General features: G+C 42.2%; 1 protein-coding gene across 1 annotated transcript in view; it reads left to right on the forward strand.

Moving 5' to 3' along the window:
• Positions 1-20,879, forward strand: part of cp (ceruloplasmin) — a 33,040-nt gene that overhangs the window by 3,544 nt on the left and 8,617 nt on the right. The window contains exons 2-16 of the mRNA XM_088312558.1: positions 2,622-2,866; positions 2,942-3,154; positions 3,796-3,969; positions 4,046-4,137; positions 7,366-7,528; positions 8,828-8,966; positions 9,045-9,184; positions 9,785-9,925; positions 10,024-10,068; positions 10,155-10,369; positions 11,767-11,917; positions 12,090-12,302; positions 16,266-16,470; positions 20,003-20,142; positions 20,255-20,383. Of these exons, the coding sequence (XP_088168684.1) occupies positions 2,622-2,866; positions 2,942-3,154; positions 3,796-3,969; positions 4,046-4,137; positions 7,366-7,528; positions 8,828-8,966; positions 9,045-9,184; positions 9,785-9,925; positions 10,024-10,068; positions 10,155-10,369; positions 11,767-11,917; positions 12,090-12,302; positions 16,266-16,470; positions 20,003-20,142; positions 20,255-20,383 (2,405 nt within the window). The remainder of the gene's footprint in view (positions 1-2,621; positions 2,867-2,941; positions 3,155-3,795; positions 3,970-4,045; positions 4,138-7,365; positions 7,529-8,827; positions 8,967-9,044; positions 9,185-9,784; positions 9,926-10,023; positions 10,069-10,154; positions 10,370-11,766; positions 11,918-12,089; positions 12,303-16,265; positions 16,471-20,002; positions 20,143-20,254; positions 20,384-20,879) is intronic.

Below are 20,879 nucleotides of genomic sequence, written 5' to 3' on the forward strand. Positions count from 1 at the left end.
ACATCATCTCAGACAAGGGAGTGAAGTCCGATCCAGCCAAAACGTCAGCTGTCAGAGAGATGGCTGAGCCAACTAATGTCAGTGAGTTGCGCAGCTTCCTAGGCATGGTGAACCAGCTGGGAAGGTTTTTGCCGCAGCTGGCAGAGAAGGATAAAGCGCTCAGGGACCTGCTCTCGAAGAAGAACTGTTGGGTCTGGGGAGCTGACCAAGTCCAAGCTTTCAATAGACTGAAAGAGGAGCTCTCTTCCACGCCTGTGCTGGCGCTATATGACCCGAACAAGGAGACTAAGGTGTCGGCTGACGCGTCTTCCTTTGGGTTGGGAGCAGTGCTTCTGCAAAAGTGGAGCGATGAATGGAGGCCTGTCACCTACGCATCGCGTTCTCTCACAGCGGTAGAACAGAGATACGCACAGGTCGAAAAGGAGGCCCTTGCACTCACTTGGGCATGTGAACGCTTTAGAGATTTCCTGTTAGGACATCACTTTGGCTTGGAGACCGATCACAAGCCTCTGCTGAGTCTCCTAGGTGCTCAAGCCTTGGACACTCTCCCACCACGCATACAGCGCTTCAGGATGAAGCTCATGGGATACTCCTACACAATGTCTCATGTTGCCGGAAAGAATCTGTGGACAGCCGACACTCTGTCACGTGCGCCATTGCATGCAGAAACAACACGCGCAGACAACGAGCTCATGGAGAGCACAAATATCTATGTAGACAGCGTCATCGACAATCTTCCAGTGAGCGCCACCTACATGGACGTTCTCAGAGAAAACCTTAAAGCTGACAGTGTGTACTCTGCTGTCATGAAACTGTGCCAGGAGGGCTGGACTGACAACAATTCCTGTAGTGGGGTTCTGAAGCTGTACTGGGCAGAACGTGCCTTTCTTTCCGTCCACGATGGTCTCCTGTTAAAGGGGACCAGGCTAGTAATTCCGTCAACGATGCGGAACGATGTCCTTGCTAAGTTACATGAGGGTCACCAGGGAGTAGTGAAGTGCAGGGAGCGCGCTAGACAAACTGTGTGGTGGCCAGGCCTAAGTCAACAACTCAACGAGCTAGTCCAGAAATGTAGAACGTGCATTAAAGAACGCACAAATCACATTGAACCACTCATGCCCTCAGAACTCCCCGGAGAGACCTTGGCAAAAGCTTGGGGCGGACCTGTTCACTTTGGCAGGAAAATCATACTTGGTGGTCGTTGACTACTATTCAAGGTATGTGGAAGTAGCAAACCTTTCCCTCACAAAGTCTGCTGACATCACAGTGCATCTCAAGTCCATGTTTGCCCGTCATGGAGTGCCTGAGACTTTGATAACGGACAATGGACCTCAGTTTGCTGCGCATGGCTTCTCCACCTTTGCTGCAAGCTATGGATTTAAGCACGTCACGAGCAGTCCCAAATTTCCACAAAGCAACGGTGAGGCTGAGCGCGCTATTCAGACTGTCAAAGGCCTCCTCAAGAAGACTGAGGATCCCTATCTTGCTTTGCTGGCTTACCGATCCACTCCTCTCCAGAACGGATACAGCCCGGCGGAGCTGCTGATGGGACGTAGGCTCGGGACCACTGTCCCTACTCTCCCTTCACTGCTGATCCCGTCTCTTCCTCACGCCGAGGTTGTCAACTCGAAGGAGAAGGAGATGCGACTGGCGGAACAGAATCACTTTAACAGGCGCCACAGGGTGCATGTTCTAGACAAGCTTGCACCTGGACAAGAGGTGTGGGTGACTGACTCAAAGGTCACGGGGATTGTGGTTGGCGAGCATACAACACCGCGATCCTACATGGTTGATGTGCCTTGCGGGACTGTGCGCAGAAACCGCCATCACTTGATTCCAACGGGGGAGCCTAGCATTGCGCCAGCAGCTGTACCCGCTCCAGTGTCAGCCCCCCCAGCACCCACGGCCAGCCCGCAATCCGGCGTTCCCAGAACAAGGTCGGGCAGACCTGTCAGGAAGCCTGTTAGACTGGATCTGTAAAAAAAAAAAAAAAAAAAAACAGATCCAAAGGAAGAAAAAAAAAAAGGTGGGGTAACATTGGGATGTACTGATTGGATTTTTGATGGGAATGTTGGTGTTTTGAAAAAAAAAGTATTTGATGTCATTGTTTAAATGTTGGTGTTTTGGAAAAAAAAAAGTATGTGATGTCATTGTTTAAGTTGAGCATGCTTCGGACTATTTAAGATCATTCATTGTTTTACTTAAAAGGGGAGATGTGGTGTGATCTGTGTGTATGTACCGGGTGGTGATGGTTTAACCCAGACACCCCCTTTATGTTGTGGTATGGTCCATTGGCCTGAGCTGGGACAATGGGCGGGCGCTACGCAGTTCAGTGTGGGGTTGAGCGTATGTCAATAAAGCCGACAGTATCGGACCTCGCTGTAGTGGCATCCTTATTTGCAGGATTAAAAACACAACACAATTCACCAGTGACCCTAATTAGTCCAAGCGTTCTTGCAAATGATGAATGGATCGTCAGGTCTGCACTTAAATGAGGACAAGGAGCACTGTTCAGTCACAAAAGAAGACCATGTTACAGCACGTTTTGCAGCTTGGTTGACTGAATGGACTTACATTTAGACTGTACATGGTTTTCTCTGTGTGCTTGTGCGCGTCTGCAGAGATGCTGCAGTCTTTCTTAAGAAAGGCCCACAGCGAATTGGCTCCACCTACAAGAAAGCTGTCTATAAGCAGTACAGTGATGCAACATACAGAACTGAGGTCCTGAAACAGGCCTGGTTGGGCTACCTGGGACCACTACTGATGGCTGAAGAAGGTGACACTTTGATTATCCACCTAAGAAACATAGCGTCCAGACCATACAGCATCCATCCCCATGGACTGAACTACAGCAAAGGGAGTGAAGGTGAGAAATGAATGTCTTGCTGTCAAATTGAGTTGAGGCATATGACTGTGGGATCTTGTCTTTGTATTTTTATAGGGGCATTGTACCCTGATGGTACGGCACCTGAGATGAAGGGAGATGACTCAGTGGCTCCTGGTACAACAGTAACCTACGAGTGGACCCTACAACATTCCCACAGCCCAAAACCAACAGAGAGCAACTGCCTGACCAGATTCTATCACTCCCATGTGTCCACTCCAAAAGATATAAACTCAGGATTGATTGGTCCCCTGATTCTTTGTAAGACAGGTACCTGTCAAATGCAGGGGATTTTGTTTTGGGATGATTGGATTGTGTGTGGCGTTTGCAGGTACTTCCAGAAGTTGCATGAGTTATCTTTAGCTTCCTGTCACAGCCAAAACACATTTATATTAAGTACATATGTATGTATGAGCAATCTAAATATATATTGGTGTGAGTGTGACTTGGAACAGTTTTGTCACAATGTGCCTTTGCTGTGACTGAGAGATGAACAGTCCAAGGTGCAAAGTCTAATGGGACAGGTTACAGCTTTCCTGTAACACTGAACAGAGAAAAAATTGTTTTAAAAAATTGTTTTCAATAGTAAATGAAGAATGTCAATGTGTTGCACAAAATAATTGTAGACATGTATAATTTCATGGTTTTACTCTGTCGTTGGTCTCATGTGACCTAGTAAAGTCATGTTACTGTACAACAAATTCACCGGACTATACCTGTAGAACGCTTTGCTGTTATTCTAGCTGTAGGTACAAAAAAATCGAATGGCTCAGTTCTTTCTTATACAATATTATTACACATACAGTACATGGAAACACGATTGTTGATGAAAAATTGCAATTGTGTAAAGTGCCAAAACATGAGAAAAAATTATTTATATAATTGAGTTGACCTTTATCTCTTTTACATAGGAACTCTGGACGTACATGGCGACAGTTCTGCAGACTACCTGTATGCTCTCATATTCCTGGTGTCAGATGAAAACTTCAGCTGGTATCTTGATGATAACATCAGGACTCATATAACAAACCCTGCCAGAGGCCTGAAAGAGGATGAAGATTTCATCGAGAGCAACAAAATGCATGGTGAGAAAGGAGGGTCAATTCCTCTATGAATTCCCTCGACCGCAGTTGTTCTCAAATTGTATGAACTGGGTTGCAGGTATAAATGGATTTCTCTACGGAAACCTACCTGGATTGAGTATGTGCCAAGGGAACAAGATCCACTGGCATATGATTGGCTTAGGAAATGAGGTAACTCATCAATGATTATAGGATGGGGAAGATTTGAGTATTCGAGATACAGAGGAGTTAAAGAAGGCTCAGAGAGGATCGAGCCTTTTTCGTTGCCGTTACCTATATTTGGAATGACCTCCTGCTAAACGTTATGACGAATGACCTCTCTTTAAAACTCGTCTTAAAACCAATTTTTATTCTTTGGCTTTCAACTCTGGCACTTGGTTTGGGTTTAGTGTTTGTGCTTTTTTACTGTCTTCATATTTATTTATTTCTTTTGTTGTTTGTTGTGGTGGCACGGTGGACGACTGGTTAGCATGTCCGCCTAACAATTCAGAATTGGAGGGTTCGATTCCGTCTCCGGATTTCCCTTAGTGGAGTTGGCATGCGGTCCCCGTGCCTGCATGGGTTTACTCGTATCTCTGTGCCTGCGTGGGTTTACTCGGGTTCTCCGGTTTCCCCCCCACATCATTCAAATACATATATGGAAGGTTGATTGGATCCTTTAAATTGTCCCTAGGTGTGATTGTGAGCACTGATGGCACGTGTTGCACCATGCTGGGTGTTCCTGCAGAACAAAGGCATTTTCTTTTGCACGCCGCTGTTGCACCTGACAATGTGGCGGCTGGTAGTAGACTAATCGTTTGATCAGAGGTGCTCATTGCGTTGATTGCGATGGGCCAGTAGCTCGCAAAGGTGTTGTCAGTTGATCGCATTGACTTACACAACAGCTAATCATAGACCTGTTGCATGACTCACAGCACATGGACATACAAAGGCGCTAACTAGCAAAATTAGCTGTTTCCATTTTGTTCCATATACTCTATAATTTTTCAGCTGTAGGCAACATTAAAGGGACACTTGGATGAGCTTAACATTTGGACTTATATATAAGTCAGTATATAAATCAGTAATGTCGCCTACCATTGAAAAAATTGGGCCAATCCTCATCCAAAATAAATGTCTACATCTACTCATTCCCACTTGAGTCTCTTTAAATATCCCGACTGGGGCGTTTTGCTGTGCGTCCTAACCGTGATCAGCAAAGAAGCAGCGTGCGCTCCTCCCAGGATACATATGTGTGGCTCTGCTCACTTCCACATTTCCTCATACTAATATAAATCAGCCACAGAGAGGTTAATCCTTTTGATATGTTGTAGTGTTCATAGGTAGGGATGTCCACTTGAAATTTGGAGCCAATTGATCACCATTTTTGGATGTTAAAAGGAATGAAATTACCATGATTTTCAATGGGGAGCTTGTAATCGGTCCCTTTAGTGACTCTCGCAGACCCTTGGGGGAGAGCGGAGGGGGGTCATGGCCATATTCCTCATTAAAAGTAGGCATTTTTCATGTTATCACTTTGTTCCTAATTTCTCTGAAATGAATGAATAAAAAAGGTAATGATGACTAATTTCAGTTTCATGATAAAAAAAATCTATAAACTGTGCATATTAGTGAAAAATGAGCCACACTGTAAAAATGGGGAGTCTTATTTACTTAGTAATTAGTTATTTACTAGTAGTTTTTTCACAAGTTCATTAAATTATTTAAGTTACTGCAAGGTTGAACCCACTTTATGTTTTTCAAATCTGGAGGTTGTCGGTTCAATCCTCAATCACATTGAAGAACCGTGTGTATGAAATTAGCTATGTGAAAATGTAAAAAACAGCTTCCCTTGTGTGGCTGTTTTTTAATTCAATAAACTAGTGTAATTTACTCAAAAACTCTTCTTGTAAAATTTACTTAGAATGTCTGAGTGAAAAAACTTTACACATTTTTTTCAAGTAAATATGCCCCATTTTTTTACAGTGCATTTTAGCTAGCCAGTTTCTTTAATACCTCCTTCACGCCTTCTTCTTGGGAACGTAACAACTGTGTCTGTACTTCTGAGTTGGAGATTCTGATTCTTACGACGATGTCATAGGTCATTTTCAGAGTTGATCAGTCTGTCCCCGGGGACAACACAGTCCGGCCCTGAGGACGCCCATTTTTGGGGTGGGGGTTGGAGGGTGACAAATCTTAACAAATGGCTCGAAGCAAGGCCGGAGGAGGATTTTAATCTGACCCACCAATCGCTCCTCGTGCGTGTGATGTTGTTGTGAGGCGGCCAAAAGTTCATCTCAACCTACTCGGCGAATTGGGCATGACAAAACGCGTCAAAAGCACCACTGCCAAGTATTTATTTTCTCTCCAACTACTGGGCGTAGCTTTGCTCACAATAAAGTAGTGCCAGCAAAACAATACAGATGCAAACATCGCACTCAGCAGGATGAACAACCGTTGTTGTGGCGGCTGGTTTGACGAGCCTAGTTCTGGCCCTTCACCATTCAACGCTGGCTGAACAGGTAGTGGACAAGCCACCAGCAAAATGGTTATCTCTGTGCCGCTGCGACAAAAGTCCATCAAAATATGTCCTTGTGGTCCGTAGTGCAAAAAAGTTTGGGCACTGGAATGTTGCCCTGGAGAAGTGTACCCCGCTTACTGCCCATTGAACACTGGAAAACGCTCCAGCAAACCCGAAACCCTCATGAGGATTAGTGGCTCAAATAATGGATGGATGGATGATAAGCTGCCATTGTGTAGCTCTGGAATCTTTTAATCTTTTGGAAATGAAAAGTGAAAACTGAAAAAAAAAAACCATGAAAATTGTTTTATTTAGTTCTATAGTTATATTGAAATGACATATCTACATATATTAATGATAAACCTTGCCCAGATATGCTGCAAGTTTTTCATGAGATCAGTGGATCGGGTAAAAAAGGAGCGCCGAACAACAACCACTGGTGCCCATTTGAGGACGATTGCAAAATGTTTGTGTGTACCCCTGATTATGAGTAAAAAATGTCTGACTAAGTCCCTGCCTATGGAAAATGTAAATCCGATTCTACAATGAACATGCGATGCATGTTTTTGGACTCTGGGAGGAAATCTGAGTAGCATTAGAAAACCCACACCAGCACGTAGAGAACATGCAAACTTCATACAGGAATGTTGAAACCTGATTTGAACCCACAACCCCTGCACTGTGTATGAGGCACATGTCTTAACCATTGCGCCGCCTTGCTGCAAATCAAAATTGAGTTACACTAATAAATTGCCTGTGTAAATTAAAAAAAATTACCACTATTTATTTATTTATACTAAGAAGATGATAATATTCACAGTGGGGACGCATCATCGAGCAACTATATAAAGTATACGGAACAAATACATCTTTAACTGACAATCTTCTCCACCTGCCAGGTGGACATGCATTCAGTTCATTTCCACGGACAGATCCTGACGAGCGAAAATCACCACACAGATACGGTCAGTCTATTCCCCGGCTCGAGCACGACAGCTGAGATGGTAGCAGACAATCCTGGACACTGGCTGCTGACGTGCACTGTTAACGATCACCTGATGGGTGGGCTCTCTTTCTCCATGACTTTTTGGCAGATCCTTTACGTATACTCAGTTTTGCCGCAGTTACCTTGAAAAAGTAGTTATTTTACTGGTTACTTGATTTTAAAAGTAAAGTTAGATACTAAAGATACTTTAATAGTTGCATTCAGCAAATGCCGTCAGCCCTGCTTTTCATAACAATGACGCCCAATTGTTCTACTGTACTTCATTCAAAGTACATTGGTAACAGTGATGTTCATGAGTAATTTTTTTTTTTATTAACAATAAAATGAAGACCTTATTTGACTTAAAAAGGGCCACTTGTTTTTTAAATGACAAAATATAATGACTGTCATTCTCGACTTAACATATTCAATAATAATGTTTTTACCTTATAAATTTAGCTACTAATATTGTAATGGCAAATATTTACATTTAAAATGCACATTGTATACAAGTATAACTATTACATTTGGGGATGTCCTGCAGTCACACAGTCACAAACTAGTGGGACTTTTTCTTCGGTTGAATGCATACTGTACTGCGACCCACTTTTTGCTGTTTTTGCTTTTTTGTGTAAACTTTTTTAAAGCTAGATAACACTTTGTTAGCAGTAAACCTTAATATTTTCATATTTTGTTTAAATAAACTCCCAAATAGTGACTTTTATTTCTAACTTGAAAACACAAATCACTCTCTTCTACCATTGTTGTTCATGTCGAATGGTATGGACACAGACTTGTCAAGGCACTGATAACGTGTCATGTGCATACGTGATGTCACTCCCCGAGATATGAATGTGAAATTGAAGGCTCACACAATTCCGTACTACTAGCTGTAAATACTAGTGTTCATCTTTCTTATGAGTTCCATAATGTACAGCTGCTCTAGTGAATAATAGGGTGCATTCCTGTATTTTGTTAATCACTAACTATTAGTATTTAGTTTTGTTGCATGCATAATACGTGTGTGAGTAACCACTGTGTCGTAAAAATATGTAAGTCACATGTTGCTTACTGCTGCGACCGGGAGGAGATTAATGGTAATTGCTTTTGGTGGTGAAAGGTGTTTCCCTGCTGGAATTCTGGAGTCACCTTTTTATTGAAGTAAAAAATAAAATACGACACAGTAACGTTATGTATATATGGAGAAGCAAAGCAATAATCGTTACTGGAAAACATGCACATTTTAGAGTAAAATGTTACTTAGTAAAGGTAACGGTGATAAGAACCACATTAGCAGCATCACTGCAATATACTGTACTAGTTCAGTCACCAATTGTATTATTCATCTGACTATTATGGCTTCTGTTTTTATGAAGGCGGTATGCAGGCTATATTTGAGATCAGAAAGTGTTTTCCAAATGTCCACAAACCTCGTCCACATGGTCAGCTCAGAGAGTTCTTCATTGCTGCGGAAGAAGAAGTCTGGGACTATGCTCCGACATTGCCCACAGACAGGTTAATCAATACACGTCTGCATGTACACGTACGCACAAACATACATGGTTGAGCTGGAACTCGTGTGTCTTTGTGCAGTGAGGCTGACATGTTTGTGACCAGAGGTCGAAATCGTATTGGAAGTCGCTACAAGAAGGTTCGCTACGTGGAATACACTGACAGCTCCTTTCTGACCAAGATGCTACGCAGCCCAGAGGAGCGACACCTTGGAATCCTGGGTAATATTGGCTGGTTTCTGATACCAAATAGACCACAACAAATAATGCATTTTTTCTAAATGAACTAAATGATTTGTTTCTAAAACTAACAAACTCAATAGCAGAATTGTAGAATTTTCACCCAGCTTGACGACCTAACAATACGATGAAACAATTAACCATTTTATGTCACAGAGACACTGTATTTGGGTCAAATAATGATTATTCAACAGAGGACTTTACAAACATACAGCATGATTTACAAATTACATCAATTCATCCATTTTCTGAACCGCTTCTCCTCACCTGGGTCGCGGGGGTGCTGGAGCCTATCCCAGCTGTCTTCGGGCAGTAGGCGGGGTTTACTCTAAACTGTTTGCCAGCCAATCGCACACAAAGACGCACAACCATCCGCGCTTACACTCACACCTAGGGACAATTTAGAGTGCTCAATCAACCACTTAAAAATTACATACCTCATTTTTAAAACAGTGCATTGTCAAACAAATGTGTCAAAAACTTTGACAAATCTCTTTACTTTGCCTGTACTTTACAAATGACACTTTGACAAGATTCCAATTGATACGGAGCCCAAATATTCAGATTTTTTGTCTCTTCCAGGTCCTGTGCTGCGAGCTGAAGAGAAAGACACCATCAAGGTGGTCTTCAAGAACAAGGCCAGTCGGCCTTACTCTATCCAGCCGCATGGCGTAGAGTACAGTATTGAACAAGATGGGACACTCTATCACAATGAATTAGAAGGTTTATACACAGTTATTGTATTGTGGAGCATTCATTCCCTGTGAATTAATACTTTACATGTTTGTTTATACTGCATTTGGCCTTCTCCATTCATTTAGAGTCCTACACTGCAAAAAAATTAAGGGAATTAAAACATGAAAAGAGTAAGTGAAAAAAAATGGCAAAAGCCCTTATGTATTTAAATTTTATGAGTTGTAATTAACACATGGTTACATTTGTGTATAAACAGGGATAGTGACGCCTCCACCGGCTGCTCTCGTTGCACCAGGGAAGACACACACATATGAGTGGTTTGTGCCTGTGGGTGCTGGACCGGTACGAGGGGAAGCTGACTGTCTGACCTACCTGTACTACTCAGGCGTAGACCCTGTAAAAGACACTAACTCTGGACTGGTCGGACCAATGCTTGTCTGCCGTCCGAATTCTCTTAAGAAAGGGATACAGGTAAGAAAGGAAAGAAAGTGTCCATTTTGTTTGATTTGTTACCACTTTACAATAATGGTACCCTGTGAAGAGTGGTAAAGGGTTTTGCTAGAAAAGGAAAATGTTTATAAACAGTAGTGAGACAAGCTATGTTGTTTGGTTTTGTGATTGTAGTAGCAATAAAAAGAAGAGAGGAGACAGAGGTGGCGGTGGCAGAGTTAAAGATCTCCATGCTGCAACACACTGATTCAAATAATCAGGATCGTCATTCTGCAGACCTTGCTGATTATCTGATCATTTGAATCAGATGTGTAGCAGCAGAGAGAAATGGAAAGCAGGCAGGACAGCGGACCTCGAGGAACAGGATTGAAGCCCCTTGATGTCGATGGAGCATGAACTGTAAGGGTTGCAGAGAAGTCAGCTGGAGATGGTTGGGACATGTAAAGAGGAGAGCCAGTCCATACAGAATATCGGTCAGTAGAAGCATGTTGGAATTGGAGCTGGCAGGTAGGAGGCAAAGAGAATGTCCAAAGGAGTGATTAATAAATTTGGTGAGGGAAGACTTTCAGGACGCTAGAGTTCAAGCAGAAGATGAAGAGGACTAGGAAGAGGATGATTCGCTAGTGGTCACCCACTTGACTCTTGTTAGCTGCACGAGAGAGACGGGTGAAGTGTTTGTAAAGAACATGTTTTAAAATATGTTCAACTATTGTTTATAACATCATTATGTTAATGTGGTACAGTTATTGTAGAATGTTCAAAATCACAGTTATTGGTGCGGCTGCACCAAATATTGAAAATTGTAGTATGTATTAAATAACTGGTTATTACTGTTTATGATTGTTAATAGGGCTGGGTATTGATTCAGATTTCCTAAATCAATTTGATTCGATACGCAAGGGCCTGATTCAATTCGATTTCCGCTTTCATTGATTTTCGATTCAATCAAGGATTCCACGCAGGACCATTATCACTAGCATTCTCAGAAGAACCAATGCTGCAATTCGTCGAAACTGCTTGATGTAACTAGGTGCATTAGTAAATATTTACATTAAGAATTGAAGCCAATGCAGTTGCATTAATCATGTATGTTTTATTTAACATGACCCGATCAAAACAATAAATGCATATGACTTCATGCTTGTTGGCACTGACTTCACAGATCTTTTGCGTAGTGACAAGATCTCGCGTGAAGTCATGCAAATTTATGGGTAAAAAGATATTATTAAAAGTATTGATGTATGGTTTTATGAATCAATATTGGGCTATGAAAAGGGAAATCCAATCAAATTTAAACCCAGCCCTAATTTGTTAATAACTTCATTACTACTCATTAATTTTGATTGACTGATGATTAAGTAGTTTTTTAAATTGAATGCCACATTTACAGCTTTCTTTCTTTTCTCTCCTCCTTGTAGAAGAACTATAAGAAAGAGTTTCACCTGCTGGCCACAGTGTTTGATGAAAACCTGAGCTGGTATCTAGATGATACCATTCGTGCTTTCGTCACAGCTCCAGCTACTGTTAACAAGGAGGATGAGGGCTTTATTGAGAGCAACAAAATGCATTGTAGGCAATCATTACTATCCTGAACTTGAACTTTATTTTCGACATTATCTGCATGTGACTTATTAACATGAATCTAATGTCTCACATTCCAAATGTTTACTTTTTCATTATCATTTTAGTAGTTCGTTACACATTAATGTTTTTAACTTTTGTGGAATTCTGTGTCTCTCAGCCATCAATGGGTATGTGTATGGGAACCTCCAAGGCCTCACTATGTGTAAGGGGGACAAAGTCACATGGCACCTGTCAGGACTGGGTTCAGAGACCGATATCAACAGTCTATACTTCCAGGGAAACCGCTTCATCTTTCGCCAGAACAGACAGGATTCCATTTCTGTTTTTCCACACATCTCACGTACCGTGACAATGGAGCCTGACAGTATGGGTGCGTGTCTCAAGGAAAAACATGACAACTAACCATTTCTTTTATCTAAGTAGACAAAAGTTTTGAAGTTTGTCAATATCAGATACAGTACAATTAGTACGGTTATTCAATAGAGGGCACTAAGGGTGATACCCACCCGTCCAGCAGAAAGCGCCAAAAATTTAAGAATGAAAATGAAATACAATACAAATATATATCTCTTTTTAGATGGGCGACACGGTGGCCGACTGGTTAGCATGATGGCCTCAAAGTGCAGAGGTCGTGGGTTCGATTCTCCGGCCTACCTTTGTGGAGTTTGCATGTTGTCCCTGTGCCTGCGTGGGTTTCCTCCGGGTACTCCGGTTTGCTCCCACATTCCAAAAACATGTATGGCAGGTTGATCGGACACTCTAAATTGCCCCTATGTATGAGTGTGAGTGCGGATGGTCAACCAGTTCAGGGTGTACATGCCTACTGCCCGAAGACAGCTGGGATAGTCTACAGCATCCCGCGACTCTAGTGAGGAGAAGCGGAACAGATAATGGATGGATGGATGTTTAGGGTTGAGCAGCATAAATAGTACTGTGGTACCTTGAGATACGAACGTCCTAATATACGATTATTTTGAGATACGAAAGGAAATATTCATGAATTTATGTCCTAACATACGACGGAAAACTTTGGGATACGAACGCGCCTGCCTGCTCTGTCTGTGGTGACGTCACACTGTCGGACTCTGTTTGGTTGCTGACGCCTCACGGTTTACACACACGTCTTGTGATTCGTAGTGTTTTGTGCTGGTTTTTGTATTATTTTGGTAAATAATACGCTATTTTGTTATTAACCATGGGTCCCAAAGATAAAGGTGGTGAGAAGAAAAAAAACGAAGAAAATTATCACAATGGAAATTAAACACGAAATTATCTCCAGGCATGAACGTGGGATTCGTATGGTCAATTTGGCAAAGGAATATGGTCGTAATCCTTCCACTATATCCACGATCATCAAACAGAAGGAAGACATAAAGAAGCGCAACCATTATTTATGAATTACGTACTGAAATACATGACGAGATGGAACGGCTACTGTTAATATGGATAAAGGAGAAGGAATTGGCTGGCGACACCGTTTCGGAAGCGATCATCTGTGAGAATGCCAGCGACATTTTCAAAGACCTTAAGTGTGAAGCAGCCGAGACGGAGGGGGAGTGATCGCAAGGGAGTGTAGTGTTAAAAGCCAGTCGTGGATGGTTTTAAAACTTTAAGAAACGAAGTGGTATTCATTCCGTTATCCGGCATGGAGAAAAGCTGCCAAAAAAGATTGGAATAAGTTTAGATTTTGTATACTGTACATATGTAGAAATAAGTGTTTAAATGTTTTTGGGCGACGCAAGTAGAAACAAGTGTTGTAGTGTTTACGTATTAGTCCTCCTCCTGCACGCCGCAGCTCACCGTCACTGAGGTAAATAAAATTAGTTTTTCTATTGATTTTATTAACATTATCTTACGTTTTTTATAATTATGTGTGTTATTACTTGGTTATTTCTATACAAATTGTTTAGATTAAATGTTATTTAACTGATTTCTGGGGTGGTTTTATAGCGCTGGAATGCATTTATACATATTACATGTATTAATATGGGAAATTTTGATTTGACATACAACTTTTTTGACATACAACGATTGTTCTGGGACGAATTAAAATTGTATCGCAAGGTACCACTGTATTCCGTTTATCTTATATTAATTTCCAGCATTTCAAATGATGATGAAAATTGGAACAAAAAAAAAACAGGATAATAACATACGGATAGAAGAGTCATAGACCAATGATATGCTTTCAAGCAGTGAAGAATATTGCAAGATACGTTGGTATAAGTGTATTTCACCTGCAGTGAAATCCACTGCCGTGACATACAATGGCATGGGCTTGTTTTATAGAATTCGTACTTCAGTGGCAACATTTAGATGGCAGTCAGGTCAAAATTACACAAAGTTTTATGCAAGCACACACTGCAGACATCCAAACTCATGGTGACAATGTGGTATCATTGATGCCCGTTTCATTGATGCTAATATCCATCTGTCTTGCTATGCAAGATGCAGGGACAAATAGAATGTTTTGCAAGTGCAAAAACATATCACAAATAGGAAAGAAGTACTTGTAAGTCATGTCACCAGTAAAGGTACGTCGGGGCCCTTGGTGGTCCAATTCCCGGCTACAGAAGCTACCTCTAGGTGCATGGAATGTCACCTGTCTGGCAGGGAAAGAACCCAAGCTAGTGTGCAAGGCAGAGAAGTTCCGACTAGATAAAGTTGGGCTCTCTTCTACACACAGCTTGGACTCTAGTACCAGTTCTCTTCAGAGGGATTAGACTCTCTTCCACTCTGGAAATGCCGATGCCGGTGTGGGTACACTTATTGCAACCCTACTTGGGGCCTGTATATCGGGATTCACCCCAGTTAACAAAAGGATAACCTCCCTCCACATTTGGTTTGGGGCAAATTCAGTACCCTCCTTTTATGGAGTCCATGGAAGGAGTGGTGGAAAAGGATCCTCCTGGGGACATTGTCCTTTTGCTAGGTGAACTCAATGCCTAGACCTAGAGGGTTTGATTGAGAGGAATCTGAACCTGTTGTTGGAAACCAGCGGTGAGAGATACCATCAAGCTGAAGGAGTAGACCTATTTGGTCTTTTTGACCTGTAGGACTCAGGTCACCAAGGCTCCTCTGTGGCAAGGCCCCCGTGGTGGATGAGGTCTGTTCAGAGTTCCTAAAGGCTCTGGGTGTCTTAGGCATGTCCTGGTTGACACACCTCTGCAACATTGCATTGGCATTGGGGACTGTGCCGCTGTATTGGCAGACCGGGGTGGTGATTATCCTTTTTACGAAGGGGGCTAGAGGGTGTGTTCCAACTACATGCCAGGATGGCCGAGTGGTCTAAGGCGCCGCGTTCAGGACCCAGTCTCCCCAGGAGGCCTGGGTTCGAATCTCGAATTTCCCCATTGTGGGACTTTTCTTTTTTCAAATTTCCCCATTGTGGGACTAATAAAGGACATCTTATCTTATCTTACACTCCTTAGCCTGTCTGGTAAGGGCTCCATCAGGAAGTTGAATCTCAGATTTAGGAGGAACAGTCAGATTTATGTTCTCGCCATGGAACAGTGGACCAGCTCTACAACCTAATCAGGGTGTGTGGGAGTTCGCTCAATTAGTCTACATGTGTTCTGTGGACTTGGAGAACGCATTCGACCGTGTACCTCTGGAGATCTTGCGTAGGGTGCTCTAGGAGTATGGAGTTTTAGACACCCTTGTACAGGCTTTTCAATTTCGAGTTTGGTCCACATTGCAGGCAGTAAAACAGATTTGTTTCCATTGAGAGTTGGCCTTGGCTGTCCTTTGTCACCAATTTTGTTCATAGCCTTTATGGAAAGCAGCTGAGGTGTAGAGGACACCCTGTTTGGTGGTCTCAGGGTTACATCTATGCTTTTAGTAGATGATGTTGTACTGTTGGTTTCTTCAAACCACGATCTTCAACTCTCACCGGAGCGGTTCGCAGTCGAGTGTGACGCGGTTAAGATGAAAATCTGCACCCTCAAATCTGAGACTATGGTCTTCAGTCGGGAAATGGTGGAATGCCTCTCCAGGTTAGGAATGAAATCATTCCCCGGGCACGTCCCACCAGGAGAACGCCCCGGGAATGACTCAGGACACGCTGGAGAAACTTTGTCTCCCAGCTGACCTTAGTAATGCCTTATGATTTTCCTAGAAGGGTGAAGTAGCTAGGAAGAGGGAAGTCTGGACTTGAGTGGAATAATAATAAATGTATGTATGTATGTATGTATGGCTGGATGGATGGAAGGATGGACAGACGGATGGATGGATATTGTAGGCCAATACTGTACATGTATTCAACTTAACTGAACTTGAAAAAAAAAAGACAAATCAGATATAACATTTATTTATCTCTATGTGCGTTTTCCAGGTCATTTTGAAGTGGCCTCACCCACGGTCAACCAGTACCGTGGCGGAATGAGAGCCAACTACACAGTACAGAAATGCAGCTTTTTGCAGCATCAGGGTGAGACCATGTTCCACTTTAAAACCTACTACATTGCTGCAATGGAGATGGACTGGGACTACTCTCCAAATCGTACTTGGGAGGCTGAAATGTTTCGCGGCCAGAAAAGGTAAGAACTAACAACTGTACATTAGTCAGGCACAAACCTTTTTGTCTTGCTAACTCAACCACTGAGAACTAGAGGGAACTAACTAAATATTTGGTCATTGTCCAGTTCCAGTGAGGTTAATAGCTACAATAAAATAAGGGAGGACTGAATATTTCCCTTCCCTAAACCTTAGCGTAGTAGAGTGGTTTGTGTGTCCCAATGAGTAGTCTGGGGATTTATGCACTGGCAGGGTTACCCATGGCAAACGGGTCAGAAGTGTGGGTCCCCACAAACAACAGCTCAAATGACATAAGAATTTAGAGTTACTGGGAACTTATGGCAGAGTCCCCTGTCGGAAGGAGTTTCTACTCACACCTCCGGCTGGACTCCGACCACATCCCCCCAAAATTGGGGAATATTGAGTCCAAGTAGCGGTAAGGGATCCCGTCAAGCTGAAGAAGCCTCTCCATTTGGTCTCCTTGGCCTGACTCTAGAGGCAGCTGGGTCAAGCGGAATGCAGTTGTTAAGTCAAGAATTCGGGCATGGGAGGGGTTCAGTGACTCAGATTCTATCTGAGTCCAGCTCGTGACGTCATCCACTCCAGACCTTGACACAAGCCTTTTATTGGAAGTAATTAGAAAACTGCAAAAGAAATTATGGACATTTTTATTTTTGTTTTTAAGCTATGGTGTGTCTTCTACAGTGGACATCGGAACCCAATACAGGGGAACTTCTTTGTGAAACTTCTTTGTGAAACAGTTAGTCAAACAAAAATATCGAAAAGTCAACTTGAGAAAGTGTTCATCATCAATATAGCTGTCCATCATCTCTTTTCTTTTGTTTCACTTTTGCTTCCATTGTGCTTACTTGGTATGATACTTCAAAAAGCAATTCCCTTTCTTGGAAACACAAAAGAAAATCTTGCACTTGGAGCACGTATCGTGTTTTACACGTTGATGCATGTGTTTCATCCACTATCTCTGGAAGATGCACAGCACAATAGTGTCTCAGAGCTGCATTTGGCTGTGATTCCCTTTTTGACATGGGGGAGAGTAGTCATCTTCGCTGTCACTTGGTGCATGTCTTGCTTGGACTCGAGCAATTAACTCTTCACCAAGGAGCAATTTGAAATTAGAGAGCTTCTGCGATTTCTTTCCCAGAAACTGACAGTCACTTTTATACTGAAGCCATGAGTTGATGATTGCCAGGTCAAAAAAAAAGTGGAAAACTGCAAACACTGTGCATTTTCTATTGCGAGAGGGCATCCGGTAGAAACTCAACATTTGATCGACCAAGTCCACACCACCCATTGTGGTGTTATACTAAGCAATTGCCAGTGGCCTTGACACTCGGACAAATCTTTTCTCTTTCTTGGACCATCTTCTGCGTGTGTCCAGAAGTTCAATCCGGTAGGCAAATGATGCCATGACCACTGGCTTGTTTTCCAACCATTTTATGGCAGCAAGTTCAGGTGTGCTTCAGCTCACCGCCATCTCTGATGACCCTCTTTCTTTCTATATGAAGAGCTTATCACCTATGATCTTACAGTTGTTTAGAACCCTGTTATTCATGAGGGTTCCAGTTGCTGTCAGTCCTTTTGTCATCAGGGTGTCAAGGAGGCTGATTGTTGTACAGCACCTGTCTAAGAACAGGTGGGTGCCTTGGGGAACAGACTCTGTCAGTTGAAGAACAGCTTGTTCCTCGATGCCCTTTCCTCCTGTAGCTGTGAAAGTTATATTGCCTTGGTAGACCACAAAATCCCAAAATAGACCAGTTGGTGCAGCCAAGACAAATACCTTCAGTCCAGTTGGTTTTGGTTTGCCCGGTACGTACTAGTGCACTGAGTATCAACCAGTAAAAGGAACCATTTGCTCGTCAATGCACAATTTTCCTGTTCTTGGCAAACTCATACATCCTTGCCTTACTTTGCACAAGAGGGACCTGATTCTCCAGAAGAGATCACTAGGTTTTTTTTTTGTCATCTGAAACATCTAGGTCGTTGACAAGCATGATGGAGTTTCTCAATTTGTAAAACCGTTTTATGGTCATGGATTCTGCCACAATTTTTACTCTAGTGCTTGAGGCTCAACACATTTGAATGTTTGGATGTCCTAGACAGCCCATTTAAATAAAAATGACCCTCTCTTGTCATTTGGGAAAATCAGAACACAATGGGCGAAATAACTTCAAATGTCCACTACAAAGGACATTTTTTAAACACTTGAATACAAGGCTCAAATACACTTAAAAGAACTCAAACAATAGTTTAACATGTTCATAAGAGTCTTATAAATTTGTTTGATAAAAAGTATTAAACACTTACTTTTCCTCTTCCCATAAAAAGTTCTTCCACTGAGGGGAAGCCATTTTCTTCTACGGTGATGTAGAACTACTGGTAGTCAGGAGGATGTAGCGAGAGAGAAAATGAGAGAGACAGAACATTACAAGATTTCATTGTGCTCCAAGTGCCAATATTTGGTACTATTCACACGTTACTTAAAGAGATGGACATAAATCCACCTCCAGTGTTCTGCCAAAATGACCTACCCGTACAAATCGTCCTACCAGAGGCTGATTTGACAGCCTATTGTGTCAAAATCTGCTGCCTGTTCAAAACTTCCGACCAGAGGCTAGTTAGACAGCCAAAGTACTACCGTGCGCTTTCAAATTGTTTTGTTTACATGCATGTAGGTAGAACATTAAATAAAAAAATCCCTTAGTAAAATACACGTAGATGCAAGCAGGTCGGACGTCCTGACAGTTTAATTTATTGAGTATTTTTATGCAAAGTCATAAGCGGGTAGGACGTTCTGGCAGTTGAATTTACCCATTTAGAATATGTTCATGCATACTATACAAACAACTTTTACTGGCGATATCCAACGAGTGTGGCATACTTACACAGCGTGAGTAATATGGTCAACAGAAACGTGAAAACTATTTTGAGGCAATGAAAAAGTCAAATAAAACTTATGAAAACAAAAATATTAAGTACAGGGAGTACTTAATTTTTTAACCGAACAAACGACAGGTAGGACAAAAAGCTCAAAACTTCCCACAAAATCACCACCAGCGTTGTGCGCATGCGTGCATTAGGCATTGGAAGGAATTTCAGAACACCGGCCTTGTTCTGTCTGTCCTTTTTTAAAAAATGTTGTCCTTCGCTCCACAAATGGGCGTCCTTTCTGTTCCCTCACAGGGACAAAATACCCATCTCTGGTATATAACAGTCACTTACACTAACACGCAGCAGCAGACTACCATCCCAGCTAATGCAGTACTAACTTTCTGGGTCTTCTATGAATGTTGTTGCTGAGTGCAACAATGGACTGCCCCCTATATTTTAAGATCTGAGGTAAACTTCTCAAGAACAATGTTAATCTCGGCAATTCATTGAAAAGGTAACAAGCAATAAGACAGTCACATGAATACAGTATGGTGGTCATTTGAATACAATATTCATTCAATACAAATGTATGAATGAAATGTTCAATATATAGAAAACTTGAGTCGTTTATTTAGGATCAAATGAAACCTGCATTTTCTTCTGCAGTCCAGCGTCTGTCTTCCTAGACCAGGATGGTGGCTTCATTGGCTCACGATACAAGAAGGTTGTTTATCGCCAGTTCACCAATGACAAGTTCACGGAGCAGGTGGAAAGAGGTGCCAATATGGAACATCTCGGCATTATGGGTAGGCTGTTATCCTGTAATCCTAATGATTCTAAATTTGTATTACATTGAACTCTGAAAAGTACTTGTTAGTCTCCAAAATGTTCTCACTGGTAAATATACTTGTCTCTTAGGTCCAATGATCCATGCTGATGTTGGTGACAAAGTAAAGGTGGTTTTCAAAAACAAGGCATCCAGACCATACTCGATCCATGCCCATGGAGTCAAGACAGAAAACACAAATATTTACCACACCAGTCCCGGTAAGCCTTATGCCGACTGCACAACGATAAAATACACTTGTGTTGATTTTTCTGCCTTTTACTTTGTTGAGTTGAAATGAAAATCAAGTTGACAATTTAGTCAAGGTTGCCAGTCCGTCATTCTTCAGTGGCCTGAGCACCTGTCCGTAGTCGTCAATCTGTCAATTTCTGAAGCCGAACCCAAATGTAATAGTCAGTTGGACAATCTGTTATTTTAACCGCACGTCCGTCATCGCTTCCATCAGTAAATTTAACCGCTCCGCCAGTCGCTCGATCAACAGACCTATAAAAAAGTCATAGGACAATGGATGAAAAATTCAATGCGACTAAAACGGTAAATGGAGTCCACAATAAATCCGAGTCGCTACATCATACGGTGGCTATATATATATATATATATATATATATATATATACAGTGAACCCTCGGTTATCGCGGTTAATGGGGACAGAGACCACCCGCGAAAACTGAAAATCCGCGAAGTAGCGGCGCACCT

Source organism: Idiotropiscis lumnitzeri, chromosome 13 (assembly GCF_059441095.1).
Source record: "Idiotropiscis lumnitzeri isolate Australia: NSW breed Sydney's pygmy pipehorse chromosome 13, RoL_Ilum_1.0, whole genome shotgun sequence".
Lineage (NCBI taxonomy): Eukaryota > Metazoa > Chordata > Actinopteri > Syngnathiformes > Syngnathidae > Idiotropiscis > Idiotropiscis lumnitzeri.